The 21,408-nt window shown below is 36.5% G+C and overlaps 1 protein-coding gene across 7 annotated transcripts in view; it reads left to right on the top strand.

Moving 5' to 3' along the window:
• The window catches only part of LOC106875845 (BICD family-like cargo adapter 1), a 94,721-nt gene that overhangs the window by 42,059 nt on the left and 31,254 nt on the right, over positions 1 to 21,408 (top strand). For 5 of the 7 annotated variants that reach the window (XR_016238525.1, XR_008266877.2, XR_008266878.2 and 2 more), the window contains exons 4-8: positions 10,608 to 10,754; positions 11,347 to 11,532; positions 16,693 to 16,857; positions 19,408 to 19,635; positions 21,132 to 21,197. Coding sequence is in view for 4 of the 7 variants with exons in the window: in XM_052977092.2 (XP_052833052.1) it covers positions 10,608 to 10,754; positions 11,347 to 11,532; positions 16,693 to 16,857; positions 19,408 to 19,635; positions 21,132 to 21,197 (792 nt within the window). In the remaining 3 variants the exon portion in view is untranslated. The remainder of the gene's footprint in view (positions 1 to 10,607; positions 10,755 to 11,346; positions 11,533 to 16,692; positions 16,858 to 19,407; positions 19,636 to 21,131; positions 21,198 to 21,408) is intronic. The other 2 variants (XM_089342658.1, XM_052977091.2) reach the window with 1 other exon arrangement.

Genomic DNA, 21,408 nt, shown 5'->3' with positions numbered 1-21,408 from the left:
TAGACGCACCCGAATTTCAGCAGCAGATATTCAAGAAGAAAATACAGTTTTAATGCATTTAAAGCTTATGGGACGCCCAACTACATATAGGACACCGGGGTGGTTTTTGAGATATTTTTGTTTTGTTTTGGAAGAAGGGTCTGTCTTATATGCCATCAAATAGTGTGTGTGTGTGTGTGTAAGGAGGATGCTGAAAAGTACTCCCTTGCCTCCTCTGTGCCATGGAAGGCATGGCCTTTTACTGCAGGCACATCATGGCCCCGGTGTCCAGCTTCATCATCTGTGCTCCATCTTGCATATCTGATGGCAGGATTGCATTCTTGATGCAGAACTTCTGCTCCATGCTGGTGCAGTCAGTGTTGAGGCTGCAATTACCTCATCATAGCCATGCTGTGCAGGACATGTTTACAGGATGGAGAGCAGCTCCCAAAGGCATAGAAAGGCAGGCGGAGCTGTGGTGGCCAGAGATTTAGATACAGGGACGTGCTGGAGAGAAATATGAAAAACTCAGACATTTCCCCTGACACTTGAGAAGAGAAAGGCCCTCCTGCGTGATGAATGGCACCAATTGATGAAACTCGTAATTCCAATCATTGAGAAGAAACAATTGAGAGGATGCAGAAGAGCACATGAGAGGCATCTCATCTCCTTCATAGTGTCGAGTAGCTTCACCTGCAGCAGATGTTATCACTACTACAGATCAAGAGCAGGTATTTTAACCCACATTCAAGTTTGCCAAAGACCATTACTGAAGAAGAACAGTCAACGTCGACTTTCAACAGACTGCTGAAGAAGATATATACATATATATATAGTCAACAGATGAAATCCAGAGATTAGTAACACTCAAATGATTTGAACTTAGACTCTGGTGTCATTCCTAGGGACCAATTCCGTCGAGTAAAGAGTGGCTATAAGAGAAATCCAGGTAAGTAGATACGGAGGTAATTATGTGCATAAACAAATTAAATGTAACAGCTTGGGTTTCATATACAATATATATATATATATATATATATATATATATATATATATATATATATATATATATATGCATACACATACAGGTATACGTGTATATATGTGTATATACGTGTATACGTATATGTGAAGGTGCATGGATCAATGGTTAGAGCGTTGGGGTTGTAATCAAAAGGTAGTGAGTTTGATTCCAGGACCAGGCTATGTGTTGTGTTCTTGAGCAAGACACTTTATTTCACGTTGCTGATAATGACGATGATGATGATGGTGTAGTGTATCTAGAACTACCTCATCCAATGTTTGCTTCCGTTTTTAGCACTAACTATAATTTAGCAATATTTCACTGCTATTTCTAGCAGATACAGTGACCACATGTTATTTCTGCTGCTGATGCTTTATTTCCAAACACAGCATTCTATGCAATTTTGCTGCCAAAATAAAATGCCTTTTATTTTCTTTATACATTTTGTTTATATTATATATTTATATTTTCTGTTGTTCATCCATTTATTTCTTGTTTAAATATATTAAAAATATTACTATAAACATCCTCTCTTTTATATATATATATATATATATATATATATATATATATATATATATATATATATATACACATGTATATATATATATATATACACATGTATATATATATATATATACATGTATATACATGTATGTATATATATATATATATATACACATGTATATATATATATATATATATATATATATATACATGTATATACATGTATGTATATATATATATATATATATACATGTGTATATATATATATATATACATGTATATATATATATGTATATATATACATGTATATATATACATGTATATATATGTATGTATATATGTGTATGTATATATGTGTATATATATATGTGTATGTGTATATATATGTGTATGTATATATATGTATGTATATATATGTGTGTGTGTATATATATACATACATATGTGTGTGTGTATATATATATATATATATATATATATATATATATATATATATACTTCACAAGTGCCATATTTTTTCATGTCAGATGCCAAATCTCATGAAATATTCATGTTTGCACTTTACATCAACATCACATATTAATTTTCTAACCCGTTTTTCAAGCTGCATCTAAACTTGCATCTCAATAGTGTGTGTGTGTGTGTGTGTTGTATGCATCCACACTGCAGACCTTTTTGCATGTAAAATGTCCATGCACACTAATGCATGCATATACTTTTACAGTGTGTTGTAATTAGATTTCTGTTGTCATAGAACATGTACATGTATGGAGATATATGTAGGCTCATGTAGCATAGTTGAAAAATTCTATCTATCTATCTATCTATCTATCTATCAGTGTGTCTGCCTAGCTATCTGTCTATTTATCTATCTACCTGACTGTATATGTACTAATGTATCTGTTTGTCTGCCTGTCTGTCTATCTCTCTGTCTCTGCTTATTTATCTGTCTGTCTATCTACTTCCCTATCTATCTTTCTACTTCTCTATTTATTCGTCTATCTGTATGTCTGTCTATGTATTATTTTTTTTCTTCACGTTAAATTTCGATACAGTCGGAATCTACACTATCTGGAAGATATTTTTGTGAAAATTTCAAGAAAATATGCGTTTTTCTGAAATTATGAAGGAAAAAAAAGTTGGTGGGGCACACTTGTGTAGGTATGCCATTCGGTTTTTGCTCTACTGGCATAATGACCCTCTCGAGATTCAAAAATTAATATATATATGTATTTTTAGACATAATTTTTTTTTATGTCATTTTATTTTTCAATGTTCTATAGTCAAAGTACAAAGAAACTTAGCTTTTCGACTGATTTCAAACGAAAGCCGAAACTCCATAACGTAACTTTCTCTTCGTCTGACAAATATTGGTTAGAATGGAGGTGAATTGTGTTGAGGTGGGAGGGTGCTAAAAGAGGTGTATATATATACGTGAGAGGGGGAGTAATGTGAGTAAGAACGGCAGATCGAGTGAGTTTTTGAGTGAGGGAAAACGTGTGTGTATGTGCGTGAGAGAGAGAGAGAAGTGTGAATGAGTGAAAGAGAGCGAGTGAGTAAAAGCGGGAGTTTGTGTGTGTGAGAGAGAGAGAGAGAGAGAGAAACAGATACATATCTATTGGAGGAAGGGGAGGAGAAAGCCAATGAATGTGAGTGAGGTGTATGAGTGGAGGAGGAGTCAACAATAATACTGTTAATTTCGCAAATTATGAAGTGATTTCTCGGCCAGGACTACTACTACTACTACTAACAACAACAACAATAAGCACATCCTGTATCCTCCCATCATCACCAAAGTTGCCTTCTTACCTCAACTTACCTGTGAGTATGTTTTAATATCGATCTGATAATCAATTAGATTATTACTTATTTGGACTTGGTTTGTTTTAATGTCAGTTTTATTATTATTATTGTTATTTTTCTTCACTTAATTCCCAAACTTTTCGCTAGTTTTCTCGTACTTAAGCCAATTACTTGGCTTTACGGCTATTATCTGGCGTGACATATATATATTGTATGTCTGTCTGTCTGTGTATATATATATATATATATATATATATATATATATATATATATATATATATATGTGTGTGTGTGTGTGTAGTGACATTGCTAGTTGAATGGTACTTGGTTCCGATTATTTTTTCCCCTGATTTTATTATTACTTACGTTTTATTCGAAATCTGCATATATATATTGTAAAATCGATACGGTAGTGTTTACTGACTTTTTGACTGAAACTTCGAAGTTACTGTCAATACTAATCTTGGTAAAGAATAAAGCGGTCTTTATAAATATGTACTCCACGAAATGTAGAGTAATCCTTCAGTTTAATGCAAGATTATTTTAATTATAACCAAGAACAAACGTTTATATAAATGTGTGTGTTTTCTATTATTAGAGCGAAGGAAATGTTCTTTATTAGCAACGCACCTTTTTTTCTTTTTTATTAAAGCTGAATTACTGATTACATTTACACTAATTAATGTTGGGAGAGATCACCTTAATTTGCAATAGAAATACTTTTTAAAAAATGAAAGTAATAAGAAATGTTTTAAGACCCCCAAATGTTGAAAAAGTTAATATTATATTGGAAGAAATACACACACACATTTGTTTCCAAACTTAATTTCTTGGTGGGTGGGGAAAAATTGTTTGGGACAGAAGAAGGAAAAAGTGGAGAGGAGGGGTCACTCTTGGGTTTGTTTGATTTTCACACATGCACGATAAAGAAAACTATATCTTAACAACTTATAAATATTTTCCACCCTGAACAATATCTATATACACACTACATGTACTTTGGACGTTGGGTTTTGTGGTCGTTTTCTTCTTTAAAAGCTTCGTTGTCGTGACAATTAAAAGTTAAAGAATTTTAAAAGAAACGCGGAAGAAGAATCGCGATGGAGTGTTTGTTCTTCCTCATTTAAGAAATGCATGATTGTCACACAATTCCACCTCAGCCATGTCTTCATACAGTCACACACACACATACCCAACTGTACTTTATGTAAGCCTGTGTTCAATATACCCGGCGTTCGATATACCCAGCCAAATCGGGAACAACCTTGGTATTTAATATAAGTAACAATACAGTTATAAGTACCACCAAGGTACCACAAAACTTACCGAATGTAGAAATATATTAATGTACCCCGAAATTATATAAAACAACACGTGTACACACCCACCTATACTTCGTGAAAGCTTATGCTCGGTATAACCGGCGTGGATAACCAGTCAAGTTGTGGGTCACCCTGGTAATAATTTATATAACACTACAATTATAAGCGGTTTTACGTTTGCCACAATATATACCACCAGGGTGCCACCAAACTTATTGAATATAAAAAGCTGTTTTTCCTGAGATATATATTAAACAACACGCTATACAACATACGCAGACGTCTGTACTTCGTGGAAGTTTGTGCTCCATATAAACAGGCGTAGACGATAGCCAACCAAGTCGGGGGCCAGCTTAGTATTTAATATATATGTAAATAATACAGTATTAAATATTATCGGAGTATTACAAACTATACTGAATGTAGGAAGCTGTTTTCACTGATATATACATGTGCATGGGTTAGACAACATACTGTTACACAAACGCACAATCGTACCTACCGCTTATAATATTGTTTTTTTCTATAATTCAAGGCCGCATTATAGACTGCATTGTAGGCCCCCGGGAAAATCAATGCACTAGGACCTATAGTATTTATTTATTGATAATAGCAAGCAACAACAGACATACATACATTAGAGTCGGGTCCCTACACTCATGAGATCCAGCGGGTAACAGTCCAGTGTACCCCTACCTTGAAATGGCACTGCTAATTCGGTATTTTTTCACAATAATGATTTTAAATCTTGGCACAAGGCTAGCAATTACGGTGGGTGGGGTAAGTCGATTACATCGACCCCAGTGTTCAACTGGTACTTATTTTATCGATCCCGAAAGGATAAGAAGCAAAGTCGACCTCGGCTGCATTTGAACTCAGAACGTAAAGACAAACGAAATACCGCTAAGCATTTTGTCGGGCCAGCAAACGGTTTTACCCAGGACCCCTACTAAATACCAGACTGATCGCATCCCATATTTTTATGGTGGCGACCTTGTTATTTAAAAATCGATGTGGTTTATAGTGTATGATGCAAAGTAAGGGATTTGTACATATAGTTTCTCAACAAACCGGGTTCGCGACCCGGCATCCTTATATTCATGTTAGCTGCCGATAATCGCTTAGCAACGGCATGAACGTCACATCTTAACATATTTCTTCTCTTGAAGTATCTGATCCTTGAAATACGTGTACCTTTATTACATTGTTTGCCAGTGCACCTTGCTTTTTGTGTCGGGTGCATGCACATATGTGTGTATATAGACATATGCGTGTATATTATATATAATATATATATATATATATATATATATATATATATACAGAGAGAGAGAGAGAGAGAGATAATCGGCAGAAGTTGCAAAGTGCTTCAAAGACCGAGTTTCATGTATGGCACTTACCAACTTCACAACTTCTGCCGATTAGAAAAGTCTGTCTATCTATCTGTTTGTGTGTGTATTGAGTTCTGTTTATCTTGTTTTCTACCAGACCTTCATGCACACGCGTATAAACAATAAGAGCCGCTTGTTCCCGAGCACGCCGACAATATTGTTATATTCTCTGCTTGATCTTATCGACCAATTATTATTATCGGGAATGTCCCGTCGCAAAGTGATTACAATAAGCGACTAGCACTGTGCGTATGCGTATGCGTGTGTGTGTGTGTGTGCCGTGATTTTAGAGTAAGTAATTTAGAAATTTTCTCCATCGAAGAAAAGCAATATTCTTTTACCTAAAAAGGAAACAGGACGAATTAATTAGAATTTGGGAGGTTTAGTCAAAGACAAACAAATTTATCCAAATAATTTTATTTCCAAATTAATCATCCAGACGGGGGACTATGCTGGAATGTTGTGCGTACGTTTCTACCTGCGATGAAACTATGTCTGAATAAAATATATAAAATAAAATAAATTAGACATATTTTCTTTAATATATATTTTTTCTTCTCTACTCTACCGTCCGCCCATTGTAAACTTGTCTAAAGGTGCGTTTTTTTTTTCTTCTAGTTGTCACACAAGCTCTAAGAATTACGAACTACCGGCTACATAATTGATAAAACGCACATGAAAAGGTGTGTGTGTATATGTAGGTGAGCCTGTATGTGTAGGTGAGCCTGTATGTGTGTGTAAATGTGTATGTGTATACTTATATAGAGACAGACAGGCAGACTGACTGATAGAGCTATTGTTATAATAATCACTCCACAGGTTTACATTCCAATACTAACAACCAACCAGCCAACTACAGCAATTATTCTTCGTGTAAGAACACGTTTATTTTCATTTCTTGTCCAACATATGACCTCATGGGCGATGCCAGAGGTAACCCCCCCCCCACCTCCAGTAAGCTTCTTCAACGACCCAGTTTCGATTCTAGCAAGGCTGTTCGCACTCTTTTCTTCACTTACACATTTCTTTTAGCTTATTCGTGTAATATATACGAATGCCAATACATTCCATTATCCTTCTTTTTATGTTCTCAACTGTTGTGTTTCCATAAGAAAGCAATTTTGGCGAGACAGACAGACAGACAGATGCCTTGAAGTAACCAATCGCGTTGCAGCTTCCCGTCGCTTGACTTTTACGTGTCTGGATGCGGGTATGGGTGCGCGGTTATGCGGTTCGTTTCTGAAACACTTGGTTCCGGGTTCGATTTTCTCTGTGCCGTAGTACCTCGAGTAACTGTCTTCTATTGACTAAAGTTTCAGATTGATCGAAGCTTCCTTTGGAATTATTATCACCATCATCACCATCATACATCTGTTTTCCATGCTGGCGTAAGTTTGACGGTTTGACGGGAGCTGGAGAGCTGTCCAGACTCCGGTTGTCTGCTTTGGCATGGCTTTCTACAGCTGGGTGCCCTTCCTAATGCCGACCACTTCACAGAGAGTATTCGGTGCTTTATATGTGCCACTGGCATGGGTGCATTTACGCAGCACAGCTCCAGCTGGTGAAGTTAGCTGTAACTAACTCCCCTTCACACACTCGGAGTGTTTACTCTAACACCTTCCTTTACTCTCCCTCCCTCTCTCTCTCTCTCTTCCTCTCTCTCTCTCCCTCCCTCTCTCTCTCTCTCTCCCTCCCTCTCTCTCCCTCCCTCCCTCCCTCCCGCTCTCTCTCTCTCCCGCTCTCTCTCTCCCCTCTCTCTCTCTCCCTCCCGCTCTCTCTCTCTATCTCTCTCCCTCCCTCCCGCTCTCTCTCTCTCCCGCTCTCTCTCTCTCCCGCTCTCTCTCCCTCCCGCTCTCTCTCTCTCTCTCTCCCTCCCTCCCGCTCTCTCCCGCTCTCTCTCCCCCTCTCTCTCTCTCCCTCCCGCTCTCTCTCTCTATCTCTCTCCCTCCCTCCCGCTCTCCCTCCCTCTCACTCTCTCTCTCCCTCCCTCTCTCTCTCTCTCTCTCCCTCCCTCCCGCTCTCTCTCTCTCTCTCTCTCCCGCTCTCTCTCTCCCTCCCTCCCGCTCTCTCACTCTCTCTCCCTCCCGCTCTCTCTCTCTCTCTCTCTCTCCCTCCCTCCCGCTCTCTCTCTCTCCCTCTCTCTCTCTCTCTCTCTCTCTCTCTCTCTCTCTCTCTCTCTCTCTCTCTCTCTCTCTCTCTCTCTCTCTCTCTCTCTCTCTCTCTTAATGGCTTATTCCATCCAGCAGAGTAAATATCCACTCAACTCCTCTCACTTGTCCAACCACTTTGGTCGGTTTCGTCAGCTGCAACTTCTTTTCTCATTTCACTAAACATCGTTAAGTTATGCACGTGTCTTTGTAGTTCCCTGTGTGTGTGTGTGTGTGTGATGGGGTCGGATTAGTGTGTAATCTGTGTTTTTCTGTAATTGTAATTAAGGAATTAAGGAGTGTGAGTGTTTGTGTGTGTGTGTGTGTGAGTGTTTGTATATTGTGTCAGTGTGTTTGTGTATTTGTATGTTGCATGCACGCACGTGTGTGTGCATTAGTATGTCGTGTGTGTGTGTGTATGTCATGTGTATATATGTTGTGTGTGTGTGTATGTGTGTATGATGAACATTTGTGATTTGACTGCAAAAGTAGTCAATTTGTTTGACTAAAACCCTTCCAGGCAGTGCCCCAGCATGGCCACAGTCCAGTGAGGGAAACAAGTAAATGTTGTTCAGGTTTTGCTGTGTGGTTAAGAAGTTCTCTTTGCAATTCCTTGGCTGCAGGTTCAATCCTACTGTACAGAACCTTAACACTTGGGGCAACCAAGGCCTTCTGAATGGATTTGGTCGATGGAAACAGAAAGATGTTTGTTGTGTGCGCGTGTGTGTGTGTGTGACCTTGTTTTAACATGACAGGAAATTTATAAACAAGTGTTACTATCGTACAAGCAGTCTTGTTCATTAAAATGTCACATAAAAAATGTCATATTTTGTGTGTGCATGTGTATATATGTGTATGTGTATATATATATGTGTGTGTATGTATCAGATTGTAATGAAAGTTCTGTCTGTTTTTTAAGGCTCAATAAAACAATCCAAAAAAACAATATCCCATGTATTTAATTGTTAATATAGTCACAGTTCTTTTCAATGACCTCTTTCCAGCTGTCAATGAGATTTTTAATATCACATTCATCACATTCCCTAGGGTTAGAAGTGAAAAAGAAAATTAACTCTTTTATGACTTCTGCTCTTGAAGCAAGTCTTAATCCACTCAAATGATTTTGTAATCCTCTAAAGAGATGGTAATCTGTAGGTGCAAGATCTAGAGAATATGGTGGATGATGCATATTCTTTTGATTGACCCTGCAGGCCAGAGTCCCTGTTTCTGAATAGTGAAAACCATCTCCTACATGTTCTTTCAGTCTCTACACCAGTAGTTCCCAACCTTTTTATTTTGAATGAGTTCCCTCATGGACCCCTTTTAATATGCTTATCCTTCTCTGTGTATATATATATATATATATATATATATATATATATATATATATATATACACACACACACACACACACACACACACACACACACACACACACACACACACACACATATATGTAAGTACAGGTCTGTGTATGGGTGTCAATATCGTTATGATGACGAGTATGAATGCAAACAGTAAATCTAATCTCTGCTTTTGCAAACACAACAGACATATCTGATTTGATTGTTGTTGTCTTGTACATTGTACTGTAGCAAAGTTTTGGGTGTGTATGTTTAGCATGGCTTTGTGTTGTGTAAATGGGTGTTACAAGATAAATAAGCTCTCTTTCTCTCTCTCTCTCTCTCTCTCTCTCTCTCTCTCTCTCTCTCTCTCTCTTTCCCTCTTATGGAGATAGCCATATATCTTCCTCTACTGCAAGACATTTATTTCTGTCCCTCTAACCATTCATCACCTGACACAATGTCACCTTCCTCAATACTACTCACTCTATCAACCGAGGCATGAGGGTCTTGTTTTACAAGTTATGTAGTGACCTTGCTGGTACTGGTGCACCTGAAAAGCACCCAGTACACTCTATAAAGTGATAGGTGTTAGAAAGGGGATTTTAGAGCTATAGAAATCATGATAAAGAAGACAATTTGAGCCTGGTACAGCTTCTAGCCTGGCCACCACCTATCAAACTGTCCAACCCAAGTCAGCGAAGAAAATAGATTTTAAATGATGATGATGGTAAAAAGCACCCATGCTGGTGCTACATAAGCAGTGCTTGTGCTAGTGCCAGTAAAAAAGTACCTGTGCTGGTGCCACATAAAAAGCACTTGTGCTGGTGCTACATAAGCAGTGCTTGTGTTAGTGCCATGGAAATAAGCACCTGTGCAGGTGTCACATGAAAGCACCTGTGCAGGTGCCACATGAAAAGCACCTGCTCCATTGTAGGGTAGGTGTGAAAGGTCGGATCTGGTTAGTTTGAACACAAGACAAAATATTTGGATTGGATATGACTGGTTAAAATGCTAAAGGGTTTTTAAATCCGCTTTGGTTCACCACGACGGAAATTTCAATAAATGTTCTTTTTTGTTCTTCTTCCCAGATAAATGAACTGACAGAGAAAAAGTGTGAAATTGAAAGAAAAATCCATTTATTAACAGAAGAAAGGGATTCTTATGCTTGTAGCTTGGAAGAATCTCAAGAGAGAATTTTGATGCTAGAGAAGCAGAAACTAGAACAAGAATTACATGTAAGCAATGATATATCTTCATATTCTACAGACTGTTAGGATGTTCAGCTCATGATCATAGGTTCAATTCCTGGCAGTGCTTTGTGTCCCTGAGAAAAACACTGTTGTAAAGCAGTCTTTTGCCACTGTTGTATCTGTCTTTTGACGACAGTTGTCGCTCTGACACTTATTCTTATATTCCGAAGTCTTCAATGGAATGGTTCTACATGGCACTGTACGATGCCCAACTCGTACAGTGTTATTATCCAGTTCTATATTTAAGAGATGAGGAATTATGTACATTATTTACATTTGACGGATATTTATCCTAATCTTGTTTGTTGTTAACACCTTCATCAGGTGTCTTGGGGAAAGAAGCTTCCCAAGGTGCCACACAGTGGGACAAGGTTGTAAAGCAAGTTTCTTAACCCTACAGCTTGCCTTCAATGATAGAAATGTTTTTTGTTTTTTTTTATATTTTTCAATAAAATATTTCTAAATAAATTTTAAATTTAAATAAACTTTCAAATGTCTCGATTTAATTGAGTTTAAAAACAAAAATAATTATATAATTTTTTTTTTCTTTTTTTATCAAAAACAAAATCCCATTCAGATCCGTAACCAAGGTCGAGAAATCTACGAACTTCAGGAGGTGAACCACCAACTCCAGGCCCAGATCGACAATTTGTCTCAACGAACATCATACGGAAACACAGGTCCACCCAGTCAAACCCTCTTCAATGAACTATCGGGTCTTTCAGTCGACAGTGACAAAGAACCAGCTGTCCTATCGGTGCAGGTAGGAACCAGATTTCTATCATTAGATTCCCCGTCTCTTGTTGTTGTTGATATTGTTTAGCAGGGCCTGTTCAAGCTATCTTATGGTGAAGGCATTCCAATCATGACCATCCAGCGTTTTTGTTTCTTTATTTACAGCTTCATATATTCGCGACTACATTATCTGCTGTTTCCCTTTTTTTCTTCTCGTAAACCCTTTCGATATCAACTCACTAGGGACCACCCCTGGTCCTGAGATATTCACTTCCCATTTTAAAGTGAGCTAAATTTAAACCTTCCCTCAAAATTCCATGTTAATTTACATTCCAAATACCAATTTAATAATGGCATAGTTATTTCACTAATCATCATCATCATCATCATCAAGTGTTTTAAATGTGGGTTTTGTCCCAGTTAACGGGGGTGGCTGGATCTACCTCAATGCCATAGTAACTACCCTCACACCATCTCACCTAGTTTTGGGCGTCCTCCATTATTCTGAAGAAACAAAAGCAGTTTGGCAAAAGTGACCGATAGAATAAATACTAGGCTTACAAAGAATAAGTCCTGGGGTCGATTTGTTTGACTAAAGGAGGTGCTCCAGCATGGCCGCAGTCAAATGCCTGAAACAAGTAAAAGAATAAAAGAATAAAAGAATAAAAGAATGCACTCAACTAAAAAAGTGTTGAGTTTAATGTTAAATTGTTTTTGTAACTTGACATAAAAGCAACCTCACACACACACACTAACACATGTGCACACGCTCTTGCACACACACACACAACCATACACACTCACGCATACACAGCCACACACACTCCCGCACACCCAGAGCCACAGCTCTTGGGGTGGGACTAGTAAAAGATATATAACAAGAGAGACCAGTTTTAGAATCCAATTTACCCCCTAAACCGTTGCATATTTCGTTGTGTTGACTTAAAAGGCTCCACTAAACATTTCCAAAATGTTTTCTTAGGATTTAAAATTTTGAAACGACATTTAAAGGAAGTTTTATTTTAGAGGAAGTGGAGACAGAAAAACGGAATATTTCTTGTGTTTCTTGCCTCGTGTATCAGTTGGTCGGCTTCTACAAATCTGGGTCAAAGAATTGAATAAACACACCCACACACATACTCAAAAAAACACACAAATGCATAATGTGTGTGTGTGTGTGTGTGTGTGTGTGTGTGTGTGTGTGTGCATTTTCCCTGAAGATGTGTGAGGTGTTTAACGTGTTATTGCTGCAGCGTTAAAGTGATTGGAGAGGAATTCTGTCATTTCGGAAGACAGCCGGTCGCTGAGAGTCGGTCTCTGCCCTGCTGCATAGTTTGAGTCCCAAAGATAACTCCCATACTGTTGTAACTTGATTCAACCATTAAAACTGTTTAGTCTTGGGTCATTTATTTCACCACTTCTCATTGCAAGATAATCCATTATTCTGTATGTCTAACATAAGTGTGTGTGTGTGTGTGTGTGTGTGTGTGCATGTATCCTTGTCTGTGTGTCCTGAGTCTTGTGCAGGTTTCAAGTTTACATTAACTCTGTTGGTGGAACAGATTTACAGATTTAAGTAAAAATGTTCTCCCCCCCTCCCACTCATTTTAACTTCTCTCTCTTTCTTCCTTCTTTCCCTGATACCACTTCTCTCTCTCTCTCCTTCACTCCTTCCCTTTCTCTTCCCCTCCCCTCCCCTCTCTCTCTCTCTCAAACGTTTCTGAAAATATTTTCACTGAGTCACAGATCTGTGGATGTTTATTTAATATATTTGATAATGGGGAAATGAAACTGAGGAATTTCTCCTCCTCCTTTCCACTTCCCTTTCAATACCTTGTTATTATTATCACAGCCAACTCACTTGCACCACCACCATCATCATCACCATTGTCATCACTGTCATTCAACACCCATGTACCATGCTGGCATGGGTTGGGACAGTTTGACAGGATCTGATGAGTTCAAGGACTGCATTGTGCTCCTGCGTCAGCTTTGGCATGGTTTCTATGGCCGTTTGCCTTTCCTAATGCCAACCATTTTATGGAGCATACTGAGTGCGTTTTCTTGTTTCTTTTCGTGGCACCAGCACTAGTGAGGTTGCCATTGCAACTCATGTGACTGTGAACCCTGAGGGAAGCAGGATCGGTTTTATACTAAGGGATGAGGGCCTAAAATGTGAAAGGAGTGGGACTGAGCAGGTTCTTGTAAAAGAACTGCATGGTTACTCAGATTTACAGCTTAAGGGATTTTTTTTCTTTTTCTTTTTTTCCATGGAAGATATTTCCCATGATTAAAGATATTGCATTTGTGATCATCTCTTTTTCCCCCTTTATTTATTTATTTGTCTTGCAAGCAATGGACTACATCAACCAATGTGTCCTTTTTCAGACAATAGACTGTGGTATGACATAGATTTGGCTGCTATTTCTAACAGGTCCAGTGACCACATAAAGGTTTCCTCATTGGCTTCAATTAATTGTGCTCTTACATGTTATGTCAAGGGTTGAGGGTCCAAAATTTCTTGATTGTCAGATTCAAAAATTTTAAATTTCATAAGGGGCACAGGAACCCCTTCAGAGTTTCAGAAAATACAGGACAGTCTGAAGTGGCAAAAAAAAGACAAACAAATAACAAAAAAAAACAACAATAAAACTCATGAAATAGGATTTGAGTGCCTTGGGAGATGCGGGTTCCAATGTCATCAATGAAAAAAACAAAAAATAAATGGGGTCTATTATCAGTGGCAAAAAATTTTTTAAAAAAGGGTCTGCTATCAATAAAAAGTAAAAAATGATCTGTTATCAATGAAGCAAAATTTTAAAAACCCTTGTGTTATCTCTGCCACCTTCCCTATTTTGTAAAATATTTTGGTGTCATTTCTGTGAAATATTTGGTTCAGGTTTTTTTTGACTGATAACAAATTATTGATGCAGTTTTCTGATCTGTCTACTGTAAATTATTTGTATTGTTGTCTTAACTATTTTTTGCAAATAACTGGTGCAGTTTTTATAAGTGATAAAAAAAAACAACTTTATCAATGCAGTTTTCATAGACTTTTTTAAATAATAGTGAAAGTCTTCATAACTGCTTTTTTTTTTTAAATTAAAATTATTGATGCAGTTTTCGTAGCTGATTTTGTAAATTATTGGTGGAATTTTCTTCCCTGTTTGCTGTAAAACATTTACAGTTATCATAACTGTTTTTGTGAATTATTGTTGCAGTTTTCATAACTGTCTTTTTTTTTTTCAAAATAAGTTATTGGTGCAGTTTTCTGAACTGTTTAACTTGGTATTATGTATAGTAATTTGTTATTGATATTTTATAATCATTTATAATCTTCACACTTTATTTTGAATTAATTTTTATTCATTTGGTCTTCCCAAGCTGGTAATTGAATAAAAACCAATGCTTTTCAATTAAAAAAAAAATATATATCAAGCATTAACTATGAATATTTGTGTTTCCAATATGCAATGTGTTTAGACTGTTTAAGTAGTTATGTTTTTCCTGTTAGCTTACACACACACACACACACACACACACACACATATAAATATATATCAATGGTTTCATTGTGTGGCAATATATGTATGCATTCAGGAAAACTTGTACATATGCATAAATATATTCACAGCCATCCATACAAACCATACATACACTACATACCTGTATACCATCACAAAAGCACATGTATATTATATACATACGCTTACATGTATAGACAGATATAGTTATATATATATATATATAGAGAGATACATACATACATGTACATACATAATTTCTACATATTTTTGTGATTTTTCTTGTAACATTTATAAAATATATCTTAATATCCAGGCCTACATTGAAATATTAAGTGATATATAAGTCCAGGCTTCTTTACCAAACCATAACATTTTCTGTCAAGGCATCATATTTTTTTTTAAAAGAATTTCTTTCTGGTTGAGTTTGAGTTTAAGACAGGCCGTACAAATCGAGGTATCTTTGAGAGGCAGCAGATGACAGTACTTACGTACAAACCAATCTCATAGACCAAGAAGAATAGCGCTAAAGGTACTGTTTGCTTTCTTAGTTCACATACCCTGTCGTTAAGTAGTTTCTAGAACTCTCCACCACCCATTCCTTAGAGTAGCCGAGACCAGAAACAAGCCAAGCCATATATTTTCCTCGAAATGTTAACAAACTGACCAAATTCTATGTAAAAACTATTGACCTGTACTTGGGGTCACTTTCGATGATTCAATGTTATAATACAGGGTGCAGGAGTGGCTGTGTGGTGAGAATCTTGCTTCTCAACCACATGGTTCTGGGTTCAGTCCCACTGTGTGGCACCTTGAGCAAGTGTGTTCTGCTATAGCCTTGAGCTGACCAAAGCCTTGTGAGTGGATTTGGTAGACAGAAAACTGGAAGAAGCCCGTCATATATATATATGTGTGTGTGTGTGTGTGTGTATTTGTGTGTCATCTACCCTGTTATTGTCTTATAATTAATTATAATTTCCATCCAAACACTAGCACCATTGGAACACATTTATTCATATATTTCTGTTTATAAATTTGAGGTATTTTTATTCTTTCTTTTTCTTTTTTGTTGGTGTTTTAATTATTGACAAACATCTTTTGGCAACCAATATTTTCATTGTATTGTTTTAGGCAAAAAATTACCCAATTTAATACTAACCTACCTTCCCTCAAAATTTCAGATTAATTTATGTTCCAAAAATCAGTTTAATAATGACAAAATTTATTTTAGTAAATTCTTCATTATTTTCAAAATTAATTGAAACAAAAACAGTGTATTTCAGCTGATATATGGTAACAAAAATGTTAAAGTGATCTAAATTAAAACCTTCCCCAAAAATTTCTTGTTAACTTATGTTCTAAACACTAGCTTACTAAAGACAAAATTCGTTACCTGAATATTTTTGAATTTTTTAACCTCTCTCTGGTCCAGGATTTATTTCAGCTTCCATAATCTTCTTTCTTCAGATTGTCTTGTCTCTCTCATTCACATTAATCTTTAATATTTATAGATGTATATAAAAGTCAAGCTAAGTAAAATCGCTGACATTTTTGTAACATTTCTACTAATTTTTCAGCTTTTATTTTTCTTCTTTTGTTTTCGAGAGAATTAATGATGCCTTCTACACAACAAAGAACCCTAAATATTTTGCTGTATTTTCCAGTCGGAAGCATTGACCAGTTTGACCCCACAATCAATGATGATGATGGATATGACATTCGAGGATGACATTGAGTGTGATGACGAATGTTCTCCGATTCCTCTGGCAAATTCCACAATGTCAACACATTTTAATCAGATCGGAACACACTGCAACCTTTCCGAGGAGGTATGTATAATCTACATGCAGTTGTTGTTGTTGTTGTTAATTTTCTTTTGTTTCTTGTGTTTCATTCATTGTACTGTGGCCATACTGGGGCATCGCCATGAAGGGTTTTAGTCAAGCAGATTGATCCCAGTGCTTAGTTTTTTAAAGTCAGGTGCTTAAACTCTCGGTCTCTTTTAACAAACGACTAAACTACAGGGATATAAACAAACCAACAGCTGGTTGTCAAGCAGTGGTGGGACAAACACAATGACTCACACATACATACATACATACATGTTTCAGGTATGGCTGTATGGTAAGAAGCTTTCTTCCCGATCACATGGTTCTGGGTTCAGTCCCACTGCATGGCACCTTGGCTAAGCGTCTTCTATTATACCTTTGTGAGTGGATTTGGAAGATGGAAACTGAAAGAAGCCCATCATATATACAATTATCTGTGTGTATGGATTTGTGTCTATTTATCCTCCACCACCACTTGACCGTTGTTGGTTTGTTTACATCCCTGTAAGTTAGTGGTTCAACAAGAGACCAACAGAATAAATACCAGGCTTAAAAAAGAAAATGATAAGCATTGGCGTCGATTCATTTAACTAAAATTCTCTGAGGCAGTGCCCCAGCATGGCCACAAACTGAGACAAGTAAAAGATACAAAAGATGGGATTTTAAAATTTGTTTTCAATGAAGTATATCAAAGTAATTTTAAAACTTTATTAATTTTTAATGATATTTTGGAGCCAAGGTTGATATGCTTAAACATTAATTAGCAGAAGTAATGGGTTAATTGCTTGCACATCATCATCTAATAAAAAAAAAAAGAAGAAAACAAAATTTGGCTTTCTACCAAAATAAACAATCATTATTGAATTCTTTGAAATGTTTCTCTGCAAAGAAACACAAAGCCAAAATTGTATTTTCTTATATTTCTTTCTTCATTGTCATCGCCTTTAACAATATTTCAATTCCACCCACCCCCTCTCTCTCTCATACACACACACACACTTACATATACGTTGTCTATAAATTTTACTCCTGTGAGTCACTGGTTTAACATGGTTATTTTCATAATACTTCCTCAGAAAAAGCTCACTTCTATCTACATTTTAATACAAGGCAGTGAGCTGGCAAATCCTTTCACAGGCCGGGCAAAATGCTTAGTGGTATTTCGTTGGTCATTACAGTCAGAGTTCAAATTCCACCGAGGGCGACTTTGTTTTTCATCCTTTCAGGGTTGATAAAATAAGTACCAGTGGCATACTGGGATCAATGTAATATGACTCAGACTACACTGTACCTGTAGTAATAAATAGCACACTGTATAAGGGGGCGGGGGTGCTGAAAAGTTCCTGGCTTTAAGGGTATCGCGAAAGGCCTGGCTGGAGGCCCAACCTTCTGAGATCTTTTACAGGGCTTAGAAAAACTGAAGGACCCCTGCAATAAATGTGTGAATCTGAGATGGGGATATGTTGAATAAAATTATAATTAACTGATCCTCCTGTGTTTTCTTTTATCCAAAATCAGGAACTTTTTAGCACACACACCCATACATGTCGTAGTAGTAGTAGTAGTAGTGGTAGTAGTAGCAGTAGATAGCATGCTGTATATGTAGTAGTACATACCATACTGTACACTGTATTGTAGTGATAAAGCTGAGGAATCAGACATGTGGATCTAAGAAAAAAAGATTGAAAACCATTTTAGTATTCCAATTTGGAAAGCTTGTTAAATCGCTTAATAGTGTGTTTATTTTGATTGAGGTATCAGGAGGAGGGGTGGGGTGGGGGCAGGCATTTCTTTTGGAACTTAACTGAACTTAATGGATGGAATTTATAGAATTTAATGCCAAGAATGTTGCTTAAGTAAATTTAAAGTTTTTCATGGCTCCAGAGCACTGTTGCTACCCCTGCTAATAATAATAATAATGATAATAAAAATGGTTTCAAATTTTTCCACAAGGGCAGCAATTTTTGGGGTGGGGATGAGTCAACTACATCGACCCCAGTGTTCAACTGGTACTCATTTTATCAACCCCAAAAGCAAAATCGGCCTTGGAGGGAATTTGAACTCAGAAAGTAGAGACAGATGAAATACCATCTGCCAGTTTGCTGCCTTAGTAATAATAATAATCCTTTTTACTGTAGGCACAAGGCCTGAAATTTAGGGGAGGGGAATAGTCAATTATATTGACCCCAGTGTTTCACTGGTGCTTAATTTATCAACCCCAAAAAGATGAAAGGCAAAGTTGACAACGGAAGAATTTGAACTCAGAATGTAGCAGCAGACAGAATACTACTAAGCATTTCACCTGGCATGCTAACCATTCTGCCAAGTCGCCACCTTAATATTAATAATAATAATAATAATAAACTATTTCAATGTTTCTGTGTTCTGTATCTAAAAGTACACAAATATCACTTGACAGATCCCTTCCTGGATCTCTCACTAAGACGGATTCCTTCTCATTACTTTCCTGTTCCTTCACTGAAACAGAATAGTTTTTAGGGATTTTTTTTTTTGTTTTAATTATTTCTTTTTGTTTTGCTTTGTTTTCAGTTTCTAAATGAGATTGTCGAAGTATACAACCTCCTCTGTAAATTATGTACCAAACTTCGGACACAGAACCAGGCCAAAGCCATTAGCGATGGCAGTGACGTGGATTGTGTTGGCCCAGTCAAAGAGACTTGTAATTCTATCAATGACATAAAATCTGGCCAGCTACGATCGCTCCTACGTGAACTACAACAACTCATTCACAATCAAATATACTCAGCCAAACATAAAGTAAGTTGATTAGTTTCGTTAAATTTCATTCAAAGTTTGGTTGGTTGTGATTACAAATTAACCCCTTTACTGCAGAAATCAGGTATATCTACTCAAAAATTCATTACCTTTAACTGTGGAAATCAGTTTTATAAACCAGTCTGTCTTTTGTTGAGGAATGTTGTGCTCAAAACTATTTTTGGTTGAGATTATCAAGGCAATGAGACTTGCAGAAAATACTAATTCTATTTTAAGATAGATATTTAATATCATTCCTGGAATAAATAATTGTGAAATTTAATTTCACAGTTAACCCTTTTGATACCAACCTGGCTGAAACCACCTCTGGCTCTGTAGTACAAATGTCTTGTTTCCAAAAGTTCTTGATTAAAATCTTCCACCAAATCTTATTCACAATTTATGTTCCTAACACTAGCTTAATGATAACTAAGTTAGTTTACTAAATTCTTTGTTATATTTAAAAAGAATTGACGTCAAATGATATTTTATGCTAATTATTCTCCTTTTTTGACATATTAATCTCACCATCACTGCATGGACCATTGCATGAAACAAGTTCTTATTCATCACTGTTAACATCTCTATGATTCTTCTAATTTCTCACTTTGGTCCTCTGAAAATGTCATGTTTATTTTTATTTCTTATTCCTATATGTTGTGTTGTTGCCTCTTTTGGTATCAACCTGTCTGAGACTGCTCCTGGTTTTACGATACAAATTTACTGTTTTAAAGTTACCTAAATTAAAACCTTCCATCATAATTTCATATTAATTTATATTCCAAACTTCAGCTTAATTAATGACAGTCATTTTACTAAATTCTTTGTTATTTTCAAAATAATTGAAAAGCAATGCATTTCATCAGAAATACAGTAATGAAAAGGATTTGTGTGTGTTTGTGTGTCATTACATACAGTTTATCTTGTGAGTTTTAAGCCTGGCAGAACCTACCCTTCTCCAGATCTGGACACAGCTAATTTCTTAGGTAGAGAGGAATCTACCCCAGTATCAAATGGGTCCTTTACTTACTAACTTCAAAAGGAAGGACAAAGTTGACCATGCTGAGGTTTTGAGTTCAAGATCCAGAATAAGTACCACAAAGGAGTTTATCCAACATGCTAACAACTGGAACAAGATATATATTATATTCATCACCATGCTTATGCTTCCATGCAGTTGCTTTTATTAAAGAACCATCCTTCATTGTCAATTCTCAAATCTTCATGTTCTCTGTGCTTGAATATCTGGCATTATTGGTCTTAATAAGTTTCATTATTAATTCCTAAAATTTAGCAATAATCAGCCTTATAACTCCTCCACCCACATTGCTCCTGGATAAATCATGGAAGGTGAACTGGGGAGAGAGGGTGGTCTTGTGTGATCCCTTTTAGGAGCTGCCATGCTACAACAGTCTGAAACATATAAACTGATTTCATAGATGGAGCCATAACATAATTTCAACACTAAGGTCTATTCTAAGGTTGTCACTTTATTTCAGGAAACTTGGAACCGGTTATCTCTGAATGGAGATATTAGAAAAATGATAAAATTTTTTGATATAATGGTAAGCTTACCTGCACCGGAATGTCTGATTTATTGTTTTTTTTAGAGACCAGCATGTTTGATGGTTATTACAGCTTGCATAGTCACAGTTGTTTTTTGTGTGTTTCTCTGAGTGTTTGTATTGCATGTATATTGCATTAGTCTGTGTGTATATATATGTATATATATATATCTATATATATATATATATATATATATATACACACACATAC

Source organism: Octopus bimaculoides, chromosome 26 (assembly GCF_046866305.1).
Source record: "Octopus bimaculoides isolate indiv1 chromosome 26, ASM4686630v1, whole genome shotgun sequence".
In the NCBI taxonomy this organism is placed as follows: domain Eukaryota; kingdom Metazoa; phylum Mollusca; class Cephalopoda; order Octopoda; family Octopodidae; genus Octopus; species Octopus bimaculoides.
The sequence above is the reverse complement of the archived record's forward strand: the minus strand, read 5'-3'. Positions and strand labels throughout refer to the sequence as shown.